A 21244-nucleotide genomic window follows, 5' to 3' on the forward strand; every position below is an offset into this window, starting at 1 on the left:
CCATAGAGTTTGAAAGTTCAGGCTGGCAACTCAAATGAACAGTATATGTTTCAGGGAGGTAAAAAAGTATTTGCCTGTAGCAAGATGAGGGCGTTGTGCTTATTTTCCAGATGGGGTGAATGTAGATGACCACAAAGCAGAATCAGACTGTGATACAAAAGACAGAGCCATGAAGGTTGTCATCTATCCAGGTCTATTTAATGTAATGCACGTTCTGCTGGGAATAAGAACTGAAAGCAACTTCATATTCCTTAATCTCTGTAGCTTTGACAATTTAGTGTTAGATCTCTACGGCTCTGGTTTATTACACTTGAAATTGGTCAGGAAGCTGGAAGCAACCGGGAGTGGACAGTAACTGCTGGTGCAAGAGTGCAGCTGTAGCCCCAGGGGTGGGTCCTCTTCACCAGCTCCATCCCTCACATCCACACATTTGGGCAAGATTCCCTCCAAGCTCTCTCTTTGTAAACCTGTTCTCAGCTCACCAGGAGAGGAGAGATTTCCTTCCTCACCCCCCTAAACAGGCTGCAGATTAGAGACAAGGACAAGAGGTAGAAAGAGATGGGAGAAGAGGTCTCAGATCTCGCTCCCTAAGTAGCGGCAGTCGCTTGAACTCTATCCACAGCACATGGGGATTGCTGTCCCTGCTTTCTGACAAATTTTAAAGGGACGAGTTCATCTCTATTTTTGTAAGAAACGTAGATGAAGAAGGTACTGATCTGAAAATTTCAAGAAGCAGAATTTAGGACTTCTCCCACTTTTAGTTCTGGATAGGTCCCTGTAAATCTGCATACAGAAGAGCTCCCCGTTTCAGGTGCTGACTATTTTGAGTTGCACTTCTGAAGTTCTTTGCTTTTCCCTAATAGTCTGAGACTGAAGTCTTGGCAGCTGGCCTCTGGCATTAAGGGTCAGCATCCTTTATTGTACCTATTCCTCAACCATCAAACTGGCCCTGTTCTGCACAAAGCATTATTCCCGGCCTACTTCTGAGTGGTGAGAATTTTTCTGGTCTTATCAACCATTTCTGCAAAAGGAGATCTCTTTTCTTCTTTAAAAAAAAAAAAAGAGAGAGGCTTTAAAGACATGAGGTGGTGTGAAATGGGAGGGTTTTCTAGGGTTATTCCCGCCCCTGGCCCCAGCAATGACATCTTCTAGTTAATTGGATAAAACAAACTTGTCAGAAGCTCTGAACAACTTTCAGGTTTGCTGGAAATAGCTGTTAAATGCAACACAGGACCAAAGTAACAATTCTCAGTTTTTAGAGAGACCAATCACTATCTACCTTACAGATAGCATTGATAATGCCCTGGGTGTTTTACAGATAAGAGAAAAAGACAAAGCAAAGCAAGAATCCCACCACAAAACTTAGTAAATCAGTGATAGAACATGGAACAGTTATTCAACCTGACAGAGAAATTTTCTTACTGCCAAGCAACATGACTTGAAAAAGAAGTTTTGAGAGTGAGCTGATAATAAAAATTGCTTGTAGTTTCCATGTGAAGAGACAAATATTTAAATGTGACTCCTTTTATATTAAATTTCAACCAAACAGCAAAGATTGAAAGTTCTCCTGTTTTACCTTTCCAGGCAGCCTGTTCAAATGCAGGCTCTTGTTTGTCTCCTACTCAGGACCTCAAACCAATTCCTTATGCCTCCTTAAAATGCATACCCTTACTTTCCCAAAACAGAACCTCATTTCCATGCATCATCACACAACATGCCCTGACTTCCTTCCTTCATTAGCAGTATAGGTGCTAGTGCAGATTACAGAAGATCCTACAAAATGCCAGTGCATTTTCCAATGCAAGGATCTTCAAAAGAAAAATAGTTTACATATAACATAAGGAACTGTATAGCAGAGAAAACACTTGATTAGTTTCTTATCAAGACAGAAGCTCCACATGGAGGAGAAACAGATTAGACATTAGACAAATGGAGGCAGATTAGCCATTCAGACTGCAGGAGGAGAGCAATCCAGATGATAAACTGATTAGCCAAATTTTGCTGAAAGCCTACACTCATTTAATCACAATTACTATTGTTAGCGTGGTGAAGACCCAGAGAAATGACAAACTTTTATTTGAAGCGTGCTATCTTCTTGACAAAGAATGGTTTTGCAGACATTCAAGTAATCAGTCTCAATATTAACAATAAAAACCCCATACCAAGATCAAAAGACATTAGCCAAGTCTCTGGCGTGCTGCAACTATATTGACAATACTGATTCAGCAATTACAATGTTTATATAGTAAAGAAGAGTTAAGATGTACAGTAGTAAAGAAGGCTGTATCTTTCAACTAAGCTAACAAAAATACACTGACAGGTATTTCAGTGTTAGGGCAATCACCACCTCCTAAAAAAAGTATCTTGCCTTCTAGTCTAACACCTAATGTCCTACCCCCACGCTCAAAGAATGGTCAGGGAGACACTACAACCTCTCTGGGTAGCCTATTCCAAAAAATTCTTTCTTATGTTTGAGTAGAACTTCCTGTGTTTCAGTTTGTGCCCATTGCCTCCTGCCCTGGGCAGTACTGAGAAGACTCTGGTTTTGTCTCCTTTATTCCCTGCCATCAGGTATCTGAACACATGGATAAGACTCCTCTGAGACTTCTCGTCTTCCGAGTGAACAGTCTCAGCCCTTTCAGCCTCTACCTATATGAGAGATGCTCCAGTCCCTTTATAATCTTTGTGGCCCTTCACTGGTCTCACTCCAGTTATGTCCATGTTTCTGTTGCACTGGGGAACCCATAACTGGACACTGCATTCCAGATGGGTTTCACCAGTGCTGATTGGAGGGAAACAATAATTTCCCTTAGTATTGTTTTGCAAATAATATTTCTCCAGGTTAATTTGTGAAACTCGTGTACAGATTAACCCTGAGTAGCACTCCTGTCACTTTTAAAATTTTGGTAGTTAAATAAAGGTAGCTTCAAAAAACATTGTTATCTCTCACACAGTCCTTAGTTTAAAGGCTTGTCAAGACCAGTTTGAGTTACCTTGATTTGGCTCATTGATCATGTTTTCCATGAATGTAGGATTTGTTAAGGCTAGTTGGAGTCTCGGCAAAACTGCCACTTTAAAAAAAATCCTTACATTCTGGGGTGATCAAAAGGTGGGGAGAGGTGACTCTCCTGCCTGCCATAATGATTAAATATTTGCTAACTAGCAAAAAAAAAAAAGGGCTGTGCATTTTAATGAATCAGTTTCAAAATCTCTTTGTCTGTGCAGAAAAATGACAGCCTAAAGCATCAAAATATTCCTTCCAGATGCTGAAAGCCTGTGGATCAGAGATCCTCTTGTAATGAAGTTTTACTTTTCTCCACCCATTTACTCATCTCTCACTCCATTTACTTTTCTCTCTCCCATTTCTGTGACTGAGAATTATCATTAATAGTAGTATTAAACATAGGAATCCCAGTTAAGAGGAGGATTTTGTTCTACTGAGCTATGTAGACTATATATTTTGTATTGTTTTCAGCTGAAGAAAGAGAGAAAGCAGGTAAATACAGAAATACTAGGGACTTACATTCAAAAGTGTGAAAATGTAACCCTAGCTATAACTCTGAGTGCCTGGAAAAAAATTAAATGTGGTATCTGAACCTATGTCACATGCTGCCTGTTCTCCCAGGTGCACAACACAGACAAATGACAATTCTTTTTTTGTGAGTCAGATTGCAAATACTGATTCAGTCAGAGATGGAAATTGAAACTAAGTCATCAATATAAAAAACATACATCCTGCCTCTTCAGTGGCACTCGGGATGTACATGTCATTAGATGCCATTTCCTAAGTTATCAAAGGTAGTTCTAGCTCTTAATGTTGAATGAAGGAAAATAGGATGCTGAAAGCTTACCTGAGATGATACGCAGTAGACCCAGCTCTTCACCCATCCTATGCAACCGCTCTGTTACTCTTAAGATATCTGAAGAATATGAGCAAGGGCTAAGCACAGAATAAAGCGTTCTGGGTTACAGATTTATGCTTTGCTTAGGTTTACAGACTCAGCACACCCTGGGGAAGGAATATCTCATTGATATCGAGTTGTACTAATTACCAGCTCAGACAAATTCAAGGAACATATGAATAAAACAAGAACTAATGTTCTTCACTGCTGCAAGTTAGCAGTAAGGAAATAATTTCTAATATGGAGTAGAAAATGTTACTTGGGAAGGTAGTGGGGTCTCCAAGAATCAGTGAGACTGAGTAAGTATCAGAAATAAAATGGGTTCGGTTGACTCTTGATGATGGGTAGAGGGCAACAAAAATTGCTCATGTCTAGGTATTGGTAATTATCATAGAACTATAGACCAGAGAGTGTCTGTGTGAACAAGGGAGGAGTGCTGGATGCAATACAGTTGGCATTTAGTAATATTTTTTTAACCATCTCCCATGGAATCCTCATTTGGGATCTGAGGCGGTACGGGCAGGATTAGCAGGCTGTTAGATGTTTGAAAATTGTCTGTAGCACAGGGTCAAAGGTCTGTAGTTAACAACTTAGTGTCTGTGGGCAACCAATAAAGAAAAGAATGCCCCAGGGCTGAATACCTGATATTATTTGGTGTTTTCTGGAACGACCTGGATGATGAGAGAGAATGTACCCTTAGCATGTGTGGATGATACTAAATTAGGAAGGGTAGACAGAGTCAAAAGACAGACATTCAATTATAAGGGACTTTAATAAACTTAAGGTATAGGCCAAAAGAAATCTTGTGCAGTTTGTAAAAGAGAAGTGCAAAGTTCTGCACACGAAGCAGAACAGCTACTTGCATCAGCATAGACTGGGAAATGACTGGTCTGACCTGGACGGGACCTGGGGGTTGTGGTGTCTTTCTCGACTGCTGGATCCTTATAGGCAAGCCTGCTGCTGTGTCCAGAGCCTAAGCATAAATAAAACCCTGGAAGCAGCTGGGGTTTCCAACCGAAGTATTTGGTTTTCCAAACCAGTATTACTCTAACAAAGACAAAACACAGCAGTAGTGTCTGGAGACACTGACACAATGTACGTCACCATTTTCCAGATTTGGCTTCCTCCAGAAACACTCAGCCCAGGATAAAATTCAATACATTCTTATAGGGATGTCCACAGTAGATTCATTACTTGGAAAACTATGCCCCGCAGACACAGTTTGGACAGGGCAGTACTTCAGCTGCTCTTAAGTACTTGCAAGTCTATAAGAGTTGACAGAGTTCAATGGGAAAACTTACTGCCCAGTGCGGCTCTGCAGGAGCCAGGAAAGGAGAGAAGCTGATCAGTCTTAGCTGTGCAGGAAACTTTGTGCTTACAATGCTTTCATGATATGTCTTTCTAGCTTAATCAATAGTCAATGTATCAGGACACCTGTGGTGCTTCAGATGCCAGTTTAGAAAGCAGAGTAAGGATTAAAGAGAAGAAGTCAAGTGTCAGCTGTGGTTGCTGAATAGTTGGTTTACTTTTCGCTGCCCCTTACCCAAATGCAGGAGCAGATTTGCGTGGTGTGCTACAGAGCTCTGAACTACCTGGGCCACCCTGTTCCTGGCAAGCCACCTGGAGTACCTGTTGGACAGGTCTGACTGTGCTTGATCCTTTGGTGTTTTTCTGGGAGAAGCCCAGGCCCAGCAAGGACAACATGGGCAAAGGGATGTCTACCCCCAGTTGCAGACTATTGACTCTATCTCTTCTCTCCCATGTCCTGAAACAAATTCACATGAGGAACTGTGTATATTACTATCTTCCCAATTCCTCGAATCTGGTCTAGGAGTTCCTCCAGTCTTTCTTCATAGACCTATTCAGCTATACCAGCTATTCAGTGAGCCTGCCAGCACCCTGCTCCTGCCAAGGGAGCAGACCAGCTGTAGATTGGGGAAACAGCCAGGCTGCAATCAGAAGTCATGAGTGGATGTTTCCTAAGACTTTGATAAGGGGGGAAAGAGGAACCTACGTATCTCAGCATGTCTGCAGCTTGTGCATGGTGTGGTGGGGATGAAGCCCATGAAAGCTTTCTCCTTCCAAGACAGAGTGAGACACATCACACTCACGACTCCAGAGTCATGCTAGGCTGGCCATGAACAGCTGTCCTGACAGTTGGTACATTGCTGTGTGAGCGAAACACCCCAGAAAGTATATTTTTGCACTTCTAGCACAAACAGCATTGCTTTGAAAGGAACCCTGAAATTTCTGGCCTGGTGAGGAGGAGGTGTGAGTGGTGGCAGGGCCATGCGAGTGCTTGGATATCAGCGCCTGCGAAGAACGATATTCCTTCGGAAGTGCGTGTGCAGTGTCCTTTCCTGCGATCTGGTGTTGTGGAGACTAATCCTGTGATGTTGTTTTCCATGAGGAAAAGGCATCCATCTCCTGCTGGTTTGCAGAGCAACACAGCAGTGACTCAGAGAACATGCACTTGCCCTTGCCCACAGCTGGCATGGCGCAGGGAAAGCGAGATGACTTCTGGAAAATTTTGCCCCTGATCTGTAAGAACCCACTCTCTGTGCCTGGCAAACTGCATCCTCAAAGGTCAGCCTAGGCTGCTGGGCCATGACAGAGGTCTTTTCTTGATTTATCAGTTCCTGTGTAGTTTCTGAATTTGGCAGCAAGAAGGAGGTTGGAAATAGTGCAAACCAGGGCTGCAGCCCAACCTCTTGTACCTCTGACTGATAGGAGCCTTTAAATAAAAAGGTGAGAATGGGGCTCTTCACCTCTGACTGTCTTAGCTAGTGGGGAAGAGGGAAGGGAGAGATGAAATTAGTTATCAAAGTACCAATCGTTAGACTAAATTCACGATCGAAGTGCCCCCAAATCTCTGTCATTCCTATCAAATAGATAGATATGATCAACACATGGGACACTGATAGCTGTAATATCTAAACATTTAAACATTAGATGACATTATTTGCCAGTTTTACTTACGCAACATAAACCACTTCTGCAACTATGCTACTGACAGGAAATTCCTTCCAAATTGCAAATCCACACATGCAAATGTTGACTTGGGCCTCAGTCTCAAGATAAAAGCTTTCTGTGCTTAAAATCTTCCTTACCAAAATCATGTCGTCAGCTCGATCTCAGTAAGCACAGCTTTGTAGCGTGGCTGACATACTGAACCGAAGGTGGGGTATGTGGGCACAGGGATACAAAGAACAAGGACAACTGGGGTAGATTTAGAAGCCTGAACTGTACCAAAGAAGCCAGATCTTGTGCAGTTTATGGTCTTACCCACGTGTAGAGACAGGTCCCAGCTGACCACATCTCTGTGTTGTCAGAGCTGAATATTCTCCAGCCAAGTTCTTTTAGATATTACACATGAGGAGAGTTCAATGTTTAACATAAAATTTCCTTATTGAGCATATTTGGCATTACATGGGATTTTGATTTAGTGGAGTGATACAGCAATGTGCTGAAATCGCATCACAAGCATAATATAGCATTTGCAATATACAGCTGGATCACAGTGCAAACATGAATCTCATTACTCATCTTTATATGCTCATTGTCACAATGCGGGGCCTCCCCGTCACTGGGAAGGAATATGTTGGTTGAAACCATCTCAAGCCCATTACTCTCATCAAACTTTGTTTTATTTGTCATCTAGTTTTTATACTTTATGTTGGGCTGAGCCACATATGCACTGTCCCCCCTCCCCACCCTTCATGCTGGTCTGGCTTGCTCAAGAAGACAGTATTCTTTGTTAGTTGTCTGAGGGAAGCTGATGATTCACTGGTGCAGCCGTTTTATGTAAAACCATGGTAACCTTCCAGTCTCCCTGGTGTTAAGTGCAGCTTTCTTTGCAGTACATTATTCCTCAAGCTCATTGTCTTTTTGCCCTTCTCCTTTGAGCTCTCCTCCACTGTGGGGGTGTGCTGGTCTGTCAAAAGTGCCCAGGTTTTCAGTACAAGGGAACAATTTGTTTCTTTCCCCAAGATAGTCCAGATGAGATCTGCTATGTTTTCAGCACGGCAGATCACAGGAGCGTGGTAACTGTGCAAAGCAGGGGTCTGTACAACCTGTCTCATTCTCAAAAGACAGATTGCGATTCCATTTTCCCTTTGAAAGTGGCAGAGAATATTTTGAATAGAGAATGAAGCACCAGCTGCCAGTGAGTGAAAAGAACAAGGAATATGAAAATCTGTCCAATACTCATACAAAATTCAGAACTGCTAGTTTGAAAAATACTAATACCTTTCCAGAAGTTTATTCATATATATTCTTACAAGATAATGTCTGACAGTAATGTTATTGTCTAATATTGATCTAAAACTTGAAGCCTGAAGTTCTGTTAGCATTTCATAAATGATGTTTTTTAAGTCAGGATTAAATCAATAATTGAATATTCTAATTACTTACCCTGAGGTTATTGATACAGACAATACGTTACAGGAGCCCTACCTGATTGTGCTAGACTTTAAACATGTATGAAAAAACATCATATTAATTACCTAGAGGATGCAAAACCAGAATATAGGCAAGGCAGCTGAAAAATGGAAACCAAAAGCTGAGTGTAAAAATCATGAGGTTAGACGGCAAGTGTTCTCATCACACTGGAGGCTTAGTTATTTGCCTCTGTCTTGCAGAATTAAATCTGTCTTGATTGTATCTTGTTGTGAATCTTTCCTTAATCTACATATGTGCTAAATGTACAAAGGTTTAAGTGCTCTTGCTGGAGCACTGTCGCTATTAAGTATGGGCAGGGTTTGTGGAGCAAAAAGGGAGGGGTACTGAAATGTGGTGTTCTGCTGCTAATGAAGCACCAGCAAGTGAAGAAAAGAAAGTCATGATTAAAAAAGAAAAAACCAACCCAAAACTATTCTGGAATCCTTCTTCAGGTTAGTAACAGCAGAAAAGGCTCAAGTTTGTTTAGTTTTCTTACTTATCAGTTCTGTATAAACAACAACTGTAGCAAACATAATACATTTTTTAAGCCCCAGCATCATACTCAGCTCATCTATTCAATCCTCCCAGGAAGAGAAAAGAGGTATGCTTAGGACTATACCAGTTCTAAGGAGACTCCCTACTGTACCTAATCATTCCTCTGCACCTCTACAACAGGAAGGACAGTTGCTACAGCTTAGATAAAAACTGCACATGCCTCTACTGAGTGAAATATAGTAGCTGATTAGAACAGTTCAGTGAGGGTTGTCTCATATTGGAAGAGGGAAAAAGCAAAGTTCATTCCTCAGTTTCTTAATATACACATTTTCTGAAGTGAAGAAAATCAGATAACATTGTTTTCTTTTTAAAAACTGAAAGAATTGTTTATGTGTTAGTCTAGTAGTTATCCCAGCTCAGGATGTTCTTATACTGTGACATTTGTAGCATCCTTAGACAAGGATTGCTTCTTATTTTCATAAACACTAATTCAGAATCATGTCTCTTTCCAGAATAGACTTTGATGCACAAAACAGCTAAAGATTGAAAAGCTTCATCTGCAGTACAAAATAAAGGTGATTTTCTTACTAATTAAGGTAGCAAAAATTAAAATCTATAGTTATGCTAAGGGACATGTTGTAAAAGGTACGGAAAAAAAATCCACACAGCAGTAACTCCAAATGAGCAAAATTAGTAAAACTATATTAGACTGTCCAATATAAAGGTAAAAATATTAAAAAGTTTATATTCTGCCTCTAGTTAACATGTGCTTAGAGACTCAAAATTTGTTACATAAAAATTGGAAAAGAGTATCACACATCCAGTTTTAGAAATGGGAAATGGAAAGCAAAATACAAAGTCAATATATTAGAAAACCTGACTGCACAGATATTGTGGAAATTTCCCGGAAGAGAGTAAAGGCAGATTTCCAACCATTAAGACTCCTGAAGAAAAGTTTATATAACTCTGAAAACAAAAAAAAACCGAAACCATAAATGAACAGTAGCATAAAAATAATGGGAATTTAAAGTACTTCAAACAAACCTCAGTCATGGCAAGAAAATAAAAATACACAAACACATGCATGGCAAATTGGTTTCTACAAACCCAAAGAGGGAGGAAAAAAACGTTCCAATAGTTACGTACATGTACGTCGTGGGGATTTTTATTTTGAGGGAGGAGTTGTAATTTTTTGTTTACTTTGTAGACCCTATAGCACCATTTCACAGGTAACAGCAAGCGGTGTTCCATCACGCGCTGTGACGGAGGCAGAAAAAACTGGCGAGCCCCCCGCCCCTCCTCGCTGCAGTCCTCAACCAGGTCGGCTCCCAATGCATAAACACCGCCGCGCCGCCACACTTTCTCTATTTCTATTCTGCAGAGTTTAACGGCAGTATGTCTGGCAGAGGCAAGGGTGGGAAGGGGCTCGGCAAGGGGGGCGCCAAGCGCCACCGCAAGGTGCTGCGCGACAACATCCAGGGCATCACCAAGCCGGCCATCCGGCGCCTGGCTCGGCGCGGCGGCGTGAAGCGCATCTCGGGGCTCATCTATGAGGAGACGCGCGGCGTGCTGAAGGTGTTTCTGGAGAACGTGATCCGTGATGCCGTCACCTACACGGAGCACGCCAAGAGGAAGACGGTTACGGCCATGGACGTGGTGTACGCCCTGAAGCGCCAGGGACGCACTCTCTACGGCTTCGGCGGCTAAAGCATTTCGCTCCCGGACCATCTCGAGAACCCAAAGGCTCTTCTAAGAGCCACCCACTTGAAGTGGAAAAGAGCTGTATTACTTCAAAGTTGGTAGAAGGAAAGCAAATGTTCTCTGATTTTCGTTTCTATTATTTAAGCCTATTTTTTATGGGTGAATAACTACAGAGATGGCTTTTAAGTGGCAGTTAATTGTTTGATAACTAAATGTGTATTACTAATGTGTTAAAAGTCCGTTCTATTGAAGGAACGGATAAAGCTGTTTGTCTCAGTATCAGCACTGTAATTGGAATCTAATAAAATGTAGAACTTTTTTCTTCTCATCTGAAAAATGAGCTGAATAGCAAAGCTCTTGTCTGGAGTGGCCCAGCTCAGAGGCAGGTACACATCGCCCTGCGGGCACCTCTCGTTGTGGTCTGTGTTTTTTCACTAATTGAGTAAACATTAGCAGAAATAGATACGTATTTGTATTTAAACGATGTTAATCACTGTAATGATGCCCGGCACATTGAAATGTACGGGCGCGGGGTGGAAGGTGTTACAGCTGGTCGCCCCCTGAAGCCCTTGTCATGAATCTTTAAATACCGAAATTATCTCGAGCCTTTGAAAGTGGCTTTTAGGGATCCATCCATTATTCCTTGTGTGTCAGTGTGTTCAAGCTTAGGAAGCTTTTACTTTCAAATCAGGGCCGGAGCAGCCGGAGGAATTCTCCCTTCGCCCGAAGGCCCTTCTCTACTTGGGCTCTAGGGACAACTCTCCTAGCTAGGAAAGCACAACAGAAACATGCAGAGGGGAAAACAGAAAGCTCACGGACTGCAAAGCTTGTATTTCAACAAGCAACAGCCTGTGAATACTTCTTGTGCTGAAAGAAATTCAAAGTGTTGAAAACAGTATCCCTTGAATTAGAAGATTTTTCACGTGCGATTCATCTCAGCATAAAAGCCTTTAACCATATCAGCTACAGTATTACTTTCGACTATTTCCAGATTAAAAAAAAAAACAAAACAAAACACGCGAAATCCAACAACTCCTGCCCTCCTCCAGCCCCAAATTACCGTTATAAGATTCCTATTGAGGAATATCTGTACAACACTTATTTTTCAAAGCTCAAACCTTAGTGAATTAGAACAAAATAAACATGAATGCTCTCTGCGTTCAAGATAGTGCGCTTTACACTTACCCGTTCCGTTTTTAAACAACTTTTGCTAAGGGTCTTCATTTTCGAAATAGGTTATAAAAATTGCTATAAGAAATAGATAAAACCGAAAGCAACAGCAGCGAGTGCAAGACAGGGGGAGGATGAGGGCCGTTGGGCGGTTGGCGAAAAGGCGCGCGCTTCTGACGTGGCTTTTCGAATTTGAAAGTATCCAGTAACAACGCTCCGTTACTGCCAGCCAATCAGAGAGGAGAACACGCTATAAAAGGAGCCGCGGAGCCAAAACACTTTCACTCTGTAGCCCTGGTTACGAGAAGAGGTTCGGTGCTCATAGAGTGATGGCGCGTACGAAGCAGACAGCGCGTAAGTCGACCGGTGGGAAGGCGCCCCGCAAGCAGCTGGCCACCAAGGCGGCCCGCAAGAGCGCGCCGGCCACGGGCGGCGTGAAGAAGCCGCACCGTTACCGGCCCGGCACGGTGGCGCTGCGCGAGATCCGGCGCTACCAGAAGTCGACGGAGCTGCTGATCCGCAAGCTGCCCTTCCAGCGCCTGGTGCGCGAGATCGCGCAGGACTTCAAGACCGACCTGCGCTTCCAGAGCTCGGCCGTGATGGCGCTGCAGGAGGCGAGCGAGGCGTACCTGGTGGGGCTTTTCGAGGACACCAACCTGTGCGCCATCCACGCCAAGCGCGTCACCATTATGCCCAAGGACATCCAGCTGGCGCGCCGCATCCGCGGCGAGCGCGCTTGAGCCTCCTGCCGCAGGTCCCTGCTCCGTGATCCTGAACTTCATCCCCGCACCCTAAAGGCTCTTTTAAGAGCCACTATATTGCACAAGAGAGCTGTGGTTATCAGTACTAGTACTCCTATGATTTAGTTTGTCTTCTTTCTCTAATCTGTGCTTACCTGATTTCTTTGGATACTTGTTAAGACAACTTTGCAATGAGATACCGCACTTACAGTAAAAACACGTTAGTAAAGTCTCCTAAGCAGTCACATTAAACTGCTTGATTTTTTTCGAGCAGAAAGCGTTATGTGCTATTTTACTGAGGTGCTTGGAAATATCTACTCGACTCTATGGAATAAGTAACTGCAGAAATCAGAAAAATGAGTTTTCAGGTAAGGTAAATGAAGAATAGACTTAATTTTATAAGCATGGCAAGAGATATAAACTTAACAAAAAAGAAAGTGGTGTGGGACAGACAGCCTACAATAATTCTTCCCTGTCCCCCTTGCCAGACTTGCTGCTTCCTGTAAAATACTTAATTTGCAGCAGTTTTAACAGAGTGGTGTAGGTTTTTACTTTTAAACAATGTGGAAGGCATAACTTGAGTTAGTATTGGAAGATAAGCTTCACGCTTCAAACTGCATTTTATTAAAGAAGATTTGATGTTAGGTGTACTCTATCATTGCTTTTACTATGATGTGCTCTAAAAATTGTAACACTGTACTAGATACCTGAGAGGCCTACCTCTCCAAGTATCACATGAATAAAACAAAAGCGCTTAGCTGATAAGCCTGATGCAAGGGATAAAAATGGGAAATTCAATAAATTAGTCTAATTGTCATTTATATTCTCAATATTCTTTGTTTGCTTTATGACTTCGAGGAACAGCTGGAGTAGAGGACAAAGGAGAGCTTGGAAAAAGCAGAGAATCTGGTGGATATTCCTGAGAAGTCCTCCCTCCCATTTTCAAAATAAAATGGAGACCACCGGTACAGGGGAAAGTTTCGTGGCTTTTGTTTGGGACCAAAACAGCTGGGGGAAAGGAAGTGTCTGTCGAGCCTTGTCAGCTTTGTAATGGGTGAGAGGCCTGTGGGAAATACACTTGTATGATTTTGAGAATTGAGGACAAGCATTTCGTGTTTGATGATAAAAAGAAGGTGGAGTCAGTAGAGGAGTACACATGGGGGGATCAGAAGGTCAATATTTACTAGATTTTAGTTGATTCAATAAAGTTTTGTAGTCAGGAAATTGCAGCTGGCCTTTATATTTCACTTCAATTTCTTGGTTGATGGTGTCAAGTCTTGCAGACTCTAGCTGTTTTAATATTTCAGAGAAGTCCCCTTTCCTATTCATTCACAAAGAAAACATTCAGATTCCTATGGTTTTGCTTCTTTGTTGTCACAGCATCTTTTCCTATGCCCTTGATAGTGCAGCCTGGCCTGTGCAATACATTTCTGTAAATGTTACCAGCCAAATTGGTCTGAAATGAAAATTCCAGTATTGGAATGTGGCACCTGGGGAACCCTGAAAGAAGTTTCACAGGGTGTGTTTCTGAAACACTACACAGGAGGTAAAACATGGTAGATACAAGTAATATTCATAGCATAATGATGTAGGTATGAATGTTTATACACACATATATGTATATTTTCTACATGTATATACACACATATATATATATATATACACTTCCTTCACTCACAAATTTTAATTCTTCTCAGTATTCATCCACCTCTGTCTTTTCCAGTGCCCTCTACCCTAGCAACACCCAGCTTTATCCATCTGGCTTTATTTTTTGCGATTCCAACAGTACGATATGGTAGATCAAATGAAAGAAGCTACTTCGCAGTTGGACTACATGATCGTTGTAGGTCCCTTCCAACTGAAATATTCTATTCGATTCATCTCTTTGTACATCACCACTTGCAGAGTATGGGGTGACAATTTTATGAAGCTGAAAGTGGAAATGCTATTGGTGGAATAGCACAGAGACTGTGCCTATAAGTGTAATTTGAAAGGAATATAGGATTACGATTTTAAAATTAACTATATGTGTGGCTATACTCTAAGACTTCAGTAGGCTCCATCCTCATTCTAATTGTTGTTCCAACTTAGCAGTGTATTATTAAACTGAAATGACTTAAGTTTGTAGCGAGGCACCACTTCGAGGTTAGGAAAGGTTACAATGGCTAAAACCTTGGACTTGTTACAACTGTAAATAAATAGTGAGGTCATGGGGTGAACAAAAACTAGCTTACTGAAGCAGACACTGGCACCTGCTTATAGTGCACACCCAGGCTCTGTAAGGAGCCCTCACTGATACCAAACTGTACAATCTGCTCTCAAAAGTGAATGAGGAAATTATTAATTGTGACTGATAAGTAGTTAATAAGTTGTCTGTGTTCCCAGGTTTGGTATCACTACTATCTAGTAAAATTACTAAAAAGAACTGGGTAAGATCTTACAGTGTTAACAAAGTGGCACTTGTTAGAAATAAGACAGAGTTCCTTTTTTTTTTCTGGTTAACGTTGAATAAGCTTTAGGACAAGTGAAGCAGTAAAAGCAAGGACTGAGATTATTCTTTTGTCATCTGACTTTTAAGAGAACATAGAACTTTTGTGGCCTGTTGGAAGGTTTCCTTCACTCCCCAGGCTGTAAGTGAAAAGTCTCTTCTTGCATCATGCTGCCTCCCAAGATAAGGAGAGATCTTAGTTATGCTATAGTATAAAACTTCAATTCCAAAACCTGCCAATATTTTCTTTATCATTTAGGTTTATTTTATACTGATAATACACTACAAACTCTGAAAAGGTTTTAATTTACATACAAATAAATAGAGGTGAAATCTATCTCAAAAAAACTTATACATTGTTTGAAAGACAAAATCAAAAAATAGACTAGCTCCTCTGTTCACTACAGACTGCACAGCCATTCCATGCATCACTTGGTTACACTTCAGCGCTCTGCTTCCATTGGAACCTGGTTTCAAAATAAGGCCATGAAGATCAACAAACTCATCCAGGGGGCTTTATGTGGGACAAAAAAAAAAAAAAAAAAAAGAAGAAAAAAGGGGAAAGAAACCCCCCAAAAAACCTTAATCTTGGCTGATTGCTACACTCAGCAAGTCTTTCCACTTTCTTTTCTTTTCCATCCCAGCACTGCCTCTGACAGTTTCCAGCTACAGTGCTGCAAGCATCTCTAAAAGAAAGCATGAAGTGGTGCTCAGAAGCCTCTAATGACAACAGGTGTCTGCTCTGCCTTCTAATAGCTCCCTTCGGTGCTACCCAGAACTCAGGGCTGTTACACTCCGGCTACTAACTGTGAGCTTTCACAGATGGGAAGATATTTCCCAGAATAATGGGAGAAACAAAAATTATTCACAGTTATGAATCTGAGGTGCAATGTTTACCTTCCTATTTTAATGCTCAGGATCTTGTTAGACTGGTTACTCCTGTGTACATATATCATAGTAATGATTCAAGCAAAGGTGGGTCCTTGTAAGGAAGGTTGAAAGCGACGTACATGTAGGCATATATCTTGCCAGTATCTTCTGAAGAATCCTAGAAATCTGACTGCAGAAATCTGACAACTCAGCATGTTTTCTGACCACATAAAATCTTGTAATCACTACCTGGGTAAGTACAAGTTCAAAGACAAACACATATACACTTATTATTGGAAGAATACACAAATTTCCACTCCAAGATTTGTAATAAAACTCTTATACACCACCCCCCAAAAAAAAAACCCCAAACCACAAACTCAGGAAATACATTAACTTTTTTCCAGTTTTGTGTTATCAGTGGTAACAAACTTGATTGACAGTTATTCCTGTGTACAGTGCTTTTCAATCATATTTTCTTGGCCTTTGTAGGTATGTTTCTGTGCTGTGAGAAAGAAACCTCACACACCCTCTCGCATCAGCATGGCCATCCATCGTTTTGATACCGGCCTCAAAACCGATCATTTGAGACAGATATTCTTCCTCGTGGTGTTAACAAATGCCGGAGCAAGACGGCATCCCTCTTTAAAACAGACTGCCTTAGCCAGGTTCAACAGGAACACAATCCCTGTGAGTTGCGGAAAGTTTCTGCTTTTGCCTAGACCCAGCCAGCGGGGAGAGGTTAAGGCGCAACATTCTTAAGCACGGGCCCGTCCCGGACCGAGGCGTGTTCCCTCCCCCCGCCCCTTTTCCCACTGAGCTGTTCCGAGTCTGGCACAGTCACAGAGATGTAAAAACCTCCGTTCTCCCTGATGTTCTCTGCTCACCGTCCTTAAACTTGACCTCACCCCTGCTCCCTTTCCAGTTTTGCCGCTCCTCCCCCACCCATTGTTCATGGAGTGCCTGTTACTCCCCTTGAGTATTTGCAGAGCACCCCGGTGAATTGTAGAGAAGGAAACTTAGAGCCTTGTGGTATTTGCAAAAGACGAAAGTTTATTATATGCAGGGAATGTAGTAAAATAAGAACTGAAAAAAAATCCAAACCCAAACAAACCCCAACAAAAGGAGGAGCAGTGACCATAAAATCGAATGTTACAGCCTAGAAAAAAAAAAAAGAAAACATTATTTCTAAAGCGTGTCCATTTAAAAACAGTGTTACAGCTCTTTTTATTGCGGATGTGGTGGCTCTTAAAAGAGCCTTTAGGTCTATATGGGATACCTCGGTGTCTGCCGGAAGCGGGGAGGGGCTGCGGCAGGAGGCTCAGGCGCGCTCGCCGCGGATGCGGCGCGCCAGCTGGATGTCCTTGGGCATAATGGTGACGCGCTTGGCGTGGATGGCGCACAGGTTGGTGTCCTCGAAGAGCCCCACCAGGTACGCCTCGCTCGCCTCCTGCAGCGCCATCACGGCCGAGCTCTGGAAGCGCAAATCGGTCTTGAAGTCCTGCGCGATCTCGCGCACCAGGCGCTGGAAGGGCAGCTTGCGGATCAGCAGCTCCGTCGACTTCTGGTAGCGCCGGATCTCGCGCAGCGCCACCGTGCCGGGCCGGTAACGGTGCGGCTTCTTCACGCCGCCCGTGGCCGGCGCGCTCTTGCGGGCCGCCTTGGTGGCCAGCTGCTTGCGGGGCGCCTTCCCACCGGTCGACTTACGCGCTGTCTGCTTCGTACGCGCCATCACCAACCAGCTACAACCCTTTCCCAGAAAAACAAAAAGGAAGAAAGAACCGTGGCTGCGCAGCGCGGTATTTATAGAGCCGCCTCGTCGCTGATTGGACGGCGGGAAACGCGACCTCATTGGGTACCGTGAAATCCCAGCCGGGCCCAAGGAAGCCGAATTCGTCGTTGCGCGCACCCCCACTCTCACCCACCGCAGCTCCGAGTCCCGGCTCCCTCGGTGCAAGTCCAACGCCCTGAGCGGGAGGGGGGTGGGTATTGCAGACACGGCGCTCACATCCCTTCGCTTCTCCGGCTTTGTCTCTCCGCCAGTCTCCTGACAGACTAAAAGCCGGGTGGAGGCTCAAATTCAGGAACTGTTCTTAAAACCGTATATTATTGTAAAAGATTTTTTTTTTTGTGGGAAAAACTTCCTTCAATGCCGTAGAGAGCTCACTCCTATAGTAACAGGCACACTATCCCCAACGCCGCAGAGGGGAGAGGCCCGGTGCCTCAAAACACAGAGAGAGGCGATTACGAAATAATAACGCAAGTTTGTAGCTATACCAAATATGTAACAAGTTGTAACAATAGAGCTGCATCTTTTAAGCTATCTTTCTTCTGTTACTTTTTTTGCTCTAGGAAAATCGGCATGAGAGAAGATAAGTATCCTCGGGTAAAATCATCGCTTTGACAATACTTAGACAATAAAATTATTTGTGAAATGATGACCTTAAAAAGGAACACGGAAGGACTCTTATTTTTTAATTTGCCCGTACTCGTTAAGGCTGTGAGGAAACCAGAAGTGACCGCGAGTGTTTATTGATCGCCGTTGTTTGCGAGTGGTCAATGACAACCGACAGTTGAAACGTGAAAAACTGTTTTTGCATTTTTTTCCTTCAGTGATGAAAGAAACAAAACACCAATACTTTAGAAGCACGCCCTGGACGGGAGCGTTCTCTGTACGCAAGAATGAGAAAAGCCTTCACACAAGGCTCCTTTGCCGCATTTTCTTGCGATGCGTTGCCAGGGTCATAATTTTTGTTCATGGTCCCGTCCCCGCTCCCCTCAAAATATATATTCTAGAAAATTATATTAGATATACTCCTAAAATAGCTTTAAAGAAGGAAAAAAAAACCTTGACAAAGAATTGAGGACAGGCTATAATAAAGCAAAAAATTGTTTAGAAGAAAACGTTCATCTCAGAGCAACTTTCATTTTTTCCCCCAGGTAATAAACTGGTTTCCCTTTGTTCCTTTCAGTGGATTATCTACTCCCAGTTAAATGAAAATTTAGAATTACAAGACATTGAATAAAATTCCCGATAATTATGCTTAAATTGGCGAAGATTAAAAAAAACACAATAAAGAAAACATACAGCTATTACAATAAGCACTTGAAACGATTTTTAATGGGGTACGTTTGCAAGCAAATTTAAGGAATACACAAAGAAAAAAGCGTCTCCCACAGCAAAGACAACTTCATCATTAACAGTAAAATTTAAACAGAATCACACTTATCTAATTATAAAGCTTTTTAGTAGTACTCCATAGTCATTGGTTTAAATAAGTTCTAGAAATGGGATAGTAGCTGCTTCAAATATCCTCTCAAAGAAAACAACATTACAGCTCTTTTTAGGAGGAAGTGGGTGGCTCTTAAAAGAGCCTTTGGGTTCTCGAGATGGTCCGGGAGCAAAATGCTTTAGCCGCCGAAGCCGTAGAGAGTGCGTCCCTGGCGCTTCAGAGCGTACACCACGTCCATGGCCGTAACCGTCTTCCTCTTGGCGTGCTCCGTGTAGGTGACGGCATCACGGATCACGTTCTCCAGAAACACCTTCAGCACGCCGCGCGTCTCCTCATAGATGAGCCCCGAGATGCGCTTCACGCCGCCGCGCCGAGCCAGGCGCCGGATGGCCGGCTTGGTGATGCCCTGGATGTTGTCGCGCAGCACCTTGCGGTGGCGCTTGGCGCCCCCCTTGCCGAGCCCCTTCCCACCCTTGCCTCTGCCAGACATTCTGCCGTTGAACTCCAGAGAAATGCAATAGAGAAAGTATAGCGGCGCGGCGGTGTTTATGCATTGGGAGCCGACCTGGTTGAGGACTGCAGCGAGGAGGGGTGGGACTTCGGGCTCGCCCTCGCGGGTTTCGTGCTCGTTTCCCTTCCTGAGGCACAAGCGATTCGGTGTTGCTGCCCTTGTTCGATACGTTCGATTTTTTCAGATAGCAAAGGCATTGTGCCCGTGTGTATAATAATTTATATATTTTTTAAAATCTTTGATACGTCATGATTATTTAGAAATAAAACCTCTATCATATAAAGGTATCAGTTACCGAACTGCCTAAATTACTCTTTGATTTTTTACTATAACTATTATTTTTAAATATGAGTATGTGTTATGTATTGCATTTTCACCTGGTTGAATTGATTCTCACGTGTAGCTTCAGTGTTCTAAACGGCTGCTCCTCATGTTTTTTAATGGCACACCTTGCAGCAAAATTTGTCCAACCATGTTTCTGAGAAATTCTACCCCTCCTTGATTTTTTTTCTCAGCTCCATTTCCCTCCCTTTCTGAACGTTTTCTCAAGGAGAGTTGAGCAGTAAAGGTACACCAATCGAGAGTTTAACATTTACATGTTCCACTTTTAATTTTTTTATGTTAAAACGGTTCTTTTGGACTAATACTTTTACAGTACTTTCCATTCTTGTCACGGCATAGACAATGACATGGCTATTTTTTAGAGAGATTGAAAAATTAAATATGTAAAGAGAAGGGTGTTTTTGTCCTTCGGAGGAAGGTATTCAACTCTGGTTTTGCTTTTTTTTGGAGAAGAAAATCTCCTGAGGTTTTACTGTTGAAACAAGAAACGATATTTAACAAAAATCTTTCGGTAGCTGGCTTTCGACCTGAAAATGACCATGAAGGGTGAAAAAAGTTTCCAATACTGAGCTTTGCTGCCCTCTCATGGACATGGTTGGTTTTTTTTTTTCCCCATACAAGCTGAGCAGCATTATATAATGTATCCTTTCATAAAGATAAAACATAAGATTAATGAATAATCAATCACTATTTTCGCATAGGCCACAGATACAGATGTTGCTTCTGCTAGCAGAGAAATCACTGTTCCAGTGGTCCCTCACTGGCAGATGAAAATAATGTAGTCTGCTGTGTTGTTCATGCACAATCATTCTATGCACAGCATAGGCCCAAAGGAAACCCAAATGAGGCAAGACAAACACCAAGACTCTGAAAGAGACATCCTAAAGGCTCAAACCAGTAACAAATGTCCTGTTCCACATGGAACTTGACAGCATCCTAGGTTGGGCTATGGAGACAATTCTGAAAAACAGTGGGGATGCCACAGCTAAGTTCATGGTGTTCCCTTTCCTAGGGACAGTGTGCTTCTTCCAGAGAGGGAAGTTCAGGGACCATGACTGGACGCTAGTGGGAGACCAGGCCACTATGAGAAACTGGGCACTCTGTAGTCAGGTCATCTCCACAGAAGATTTCAAGAGGAAGGTAGCTATATCCTGCACTGGTAATGAAAGACCATTGGTATAGCATTTGCTGCAGGCTTTATTGCTCTCTGAGTACACAGGCAAGTTCCCAGGATTTTATTAACAGGGTAGTTTAGCACTACCTGCTGCAGAGCTCTCTGCACCCATTCTGCCATGAAAATCCAGTTCTTCAGCCTGCTCAGTCCTTGGGAATTTGACTGTATCACAGGCCCC

General features: G+C 42.7%; 4 protein-coding genes across 4 annotated transcripts; 2 read left to right on the plus strand and 2 right to left on the minus strand.

Moving 5' to 3' along the window:
- Positions 1 to 10225: 10225 nt before the first annotated feature.
- Positions 10226 to 10747, plus strand: LOC137664170 (histone H4). The gene has a single exon (XM_068401956.1). The coding sequence runs from the start codon at positions 10233 to 10235 to the stop codon at positions 10542 to 10544; it is 312 nt and encodes a 103-aa protein (XP_068258057.1). The 5' UTR covers positions 10226 to 10232; the 3' UTR covers positions 10545 to 10747.
- Positions 10748 to 12020: 1273 nt separating this feature from the next.
- LOC137663987 (histone H3) lies at positions 12021 to 12575 on the plus strand. The gene has a single exon (XM_068401702.1). It carries the CDS (start codon positions 12038 to 12040, stop codon positions 12446 to 12448), a length of 411 nt encoding a protein of 136 aa, XP_068257803.1. The 5' UTR covers positions 12021 to 12037; the 3' UTR covers positions 12449 to 12575.
- Positions 12576 to 16833: 4258 nt separating this feature from the next.
- Positions 16834 to 17556, minus strand: LOC137663967 (histone H3). Its single transcript, XM_068401676.1, has 2 exons — positions 17086 to 17556; positions 16834 to 16965 (listed from the first exon to the last, which is right to left on the minus strand). Exon 1 carries the CDS (start codon positions 17536 to 17538, stop codon positions 17128 to 17130), a length of 411 nt encoding a protein of 136 aa, XP_068257777.1. The 5' UTR covers positions 17539 to 17556; the 3' UTR covers positions 16834 to 16965; positions 17086 to 17127.
- Positions 17557 to 18899: 1343 nt separating this feature from the next.
- On the minus strand, positions 18900 to 19540 carry LOC137664126 (histone H4). Its single transcript, XM_068401889.1, has one exon. It carries the CDS (start codon positions 19527 to 19529, stop codon positions 19218 to 19220), a length of 312 nt encoding a protein of 103 aa, XP_068257990.1. The 5' UTR covers positions 19530 to 19540; the 3' UTR covers positions 18900 to 19217.
- Between the last annotated feature and the right edge of the window lie 1704 nt (positions 19541 to 21244).

Source organism: Nyctibius grandis, chromosome 5 (genome assembly GCF_013368605.1).
Source record: "Nyctibius grandis isolate bNycGra1 chromosome 5, bNycGra1.pri, whole genome shotgun sequence".
NCBI classification, from domain to species: domain Eukaryota; kingdom Metazoa; phylum Chordata; class Aves; order Nyctibiiformes; family Nyctibiidae; genus Nyctibius; species Nyctibius grandis.

Coding starts and splice junctions, on each gene's coding strand:
- LOC137664170 (XM_068401956.1), top strand. CDS start 10,233: ATGTCTGGCAGAGGCAAGGGTGGGAAGGGGCTCGGCAAGGGGGGCGCC.
- LOC137663987 (XM_068401702.1), top strand. CDS start 12,038: ATGGCGCGTACGAAGCAGACAGCGCGTAAGTCGACCGGTGGGAAGGCG.
- LOC137663967 (XM_068401676.1), bottom strand. CDS start 17,538: ATGGCGCGTACGAAGCAGACAGCGCGTAAGTCGACCGGTGGGAAGGCG.
- LOC137664126 (XM_068401889.1), bottom strand. CDS start 19,529: ATGTCTGGCAGAGGCAAGGGTGGGAAGGGGCTCGGCAAGGGGGGCGCC.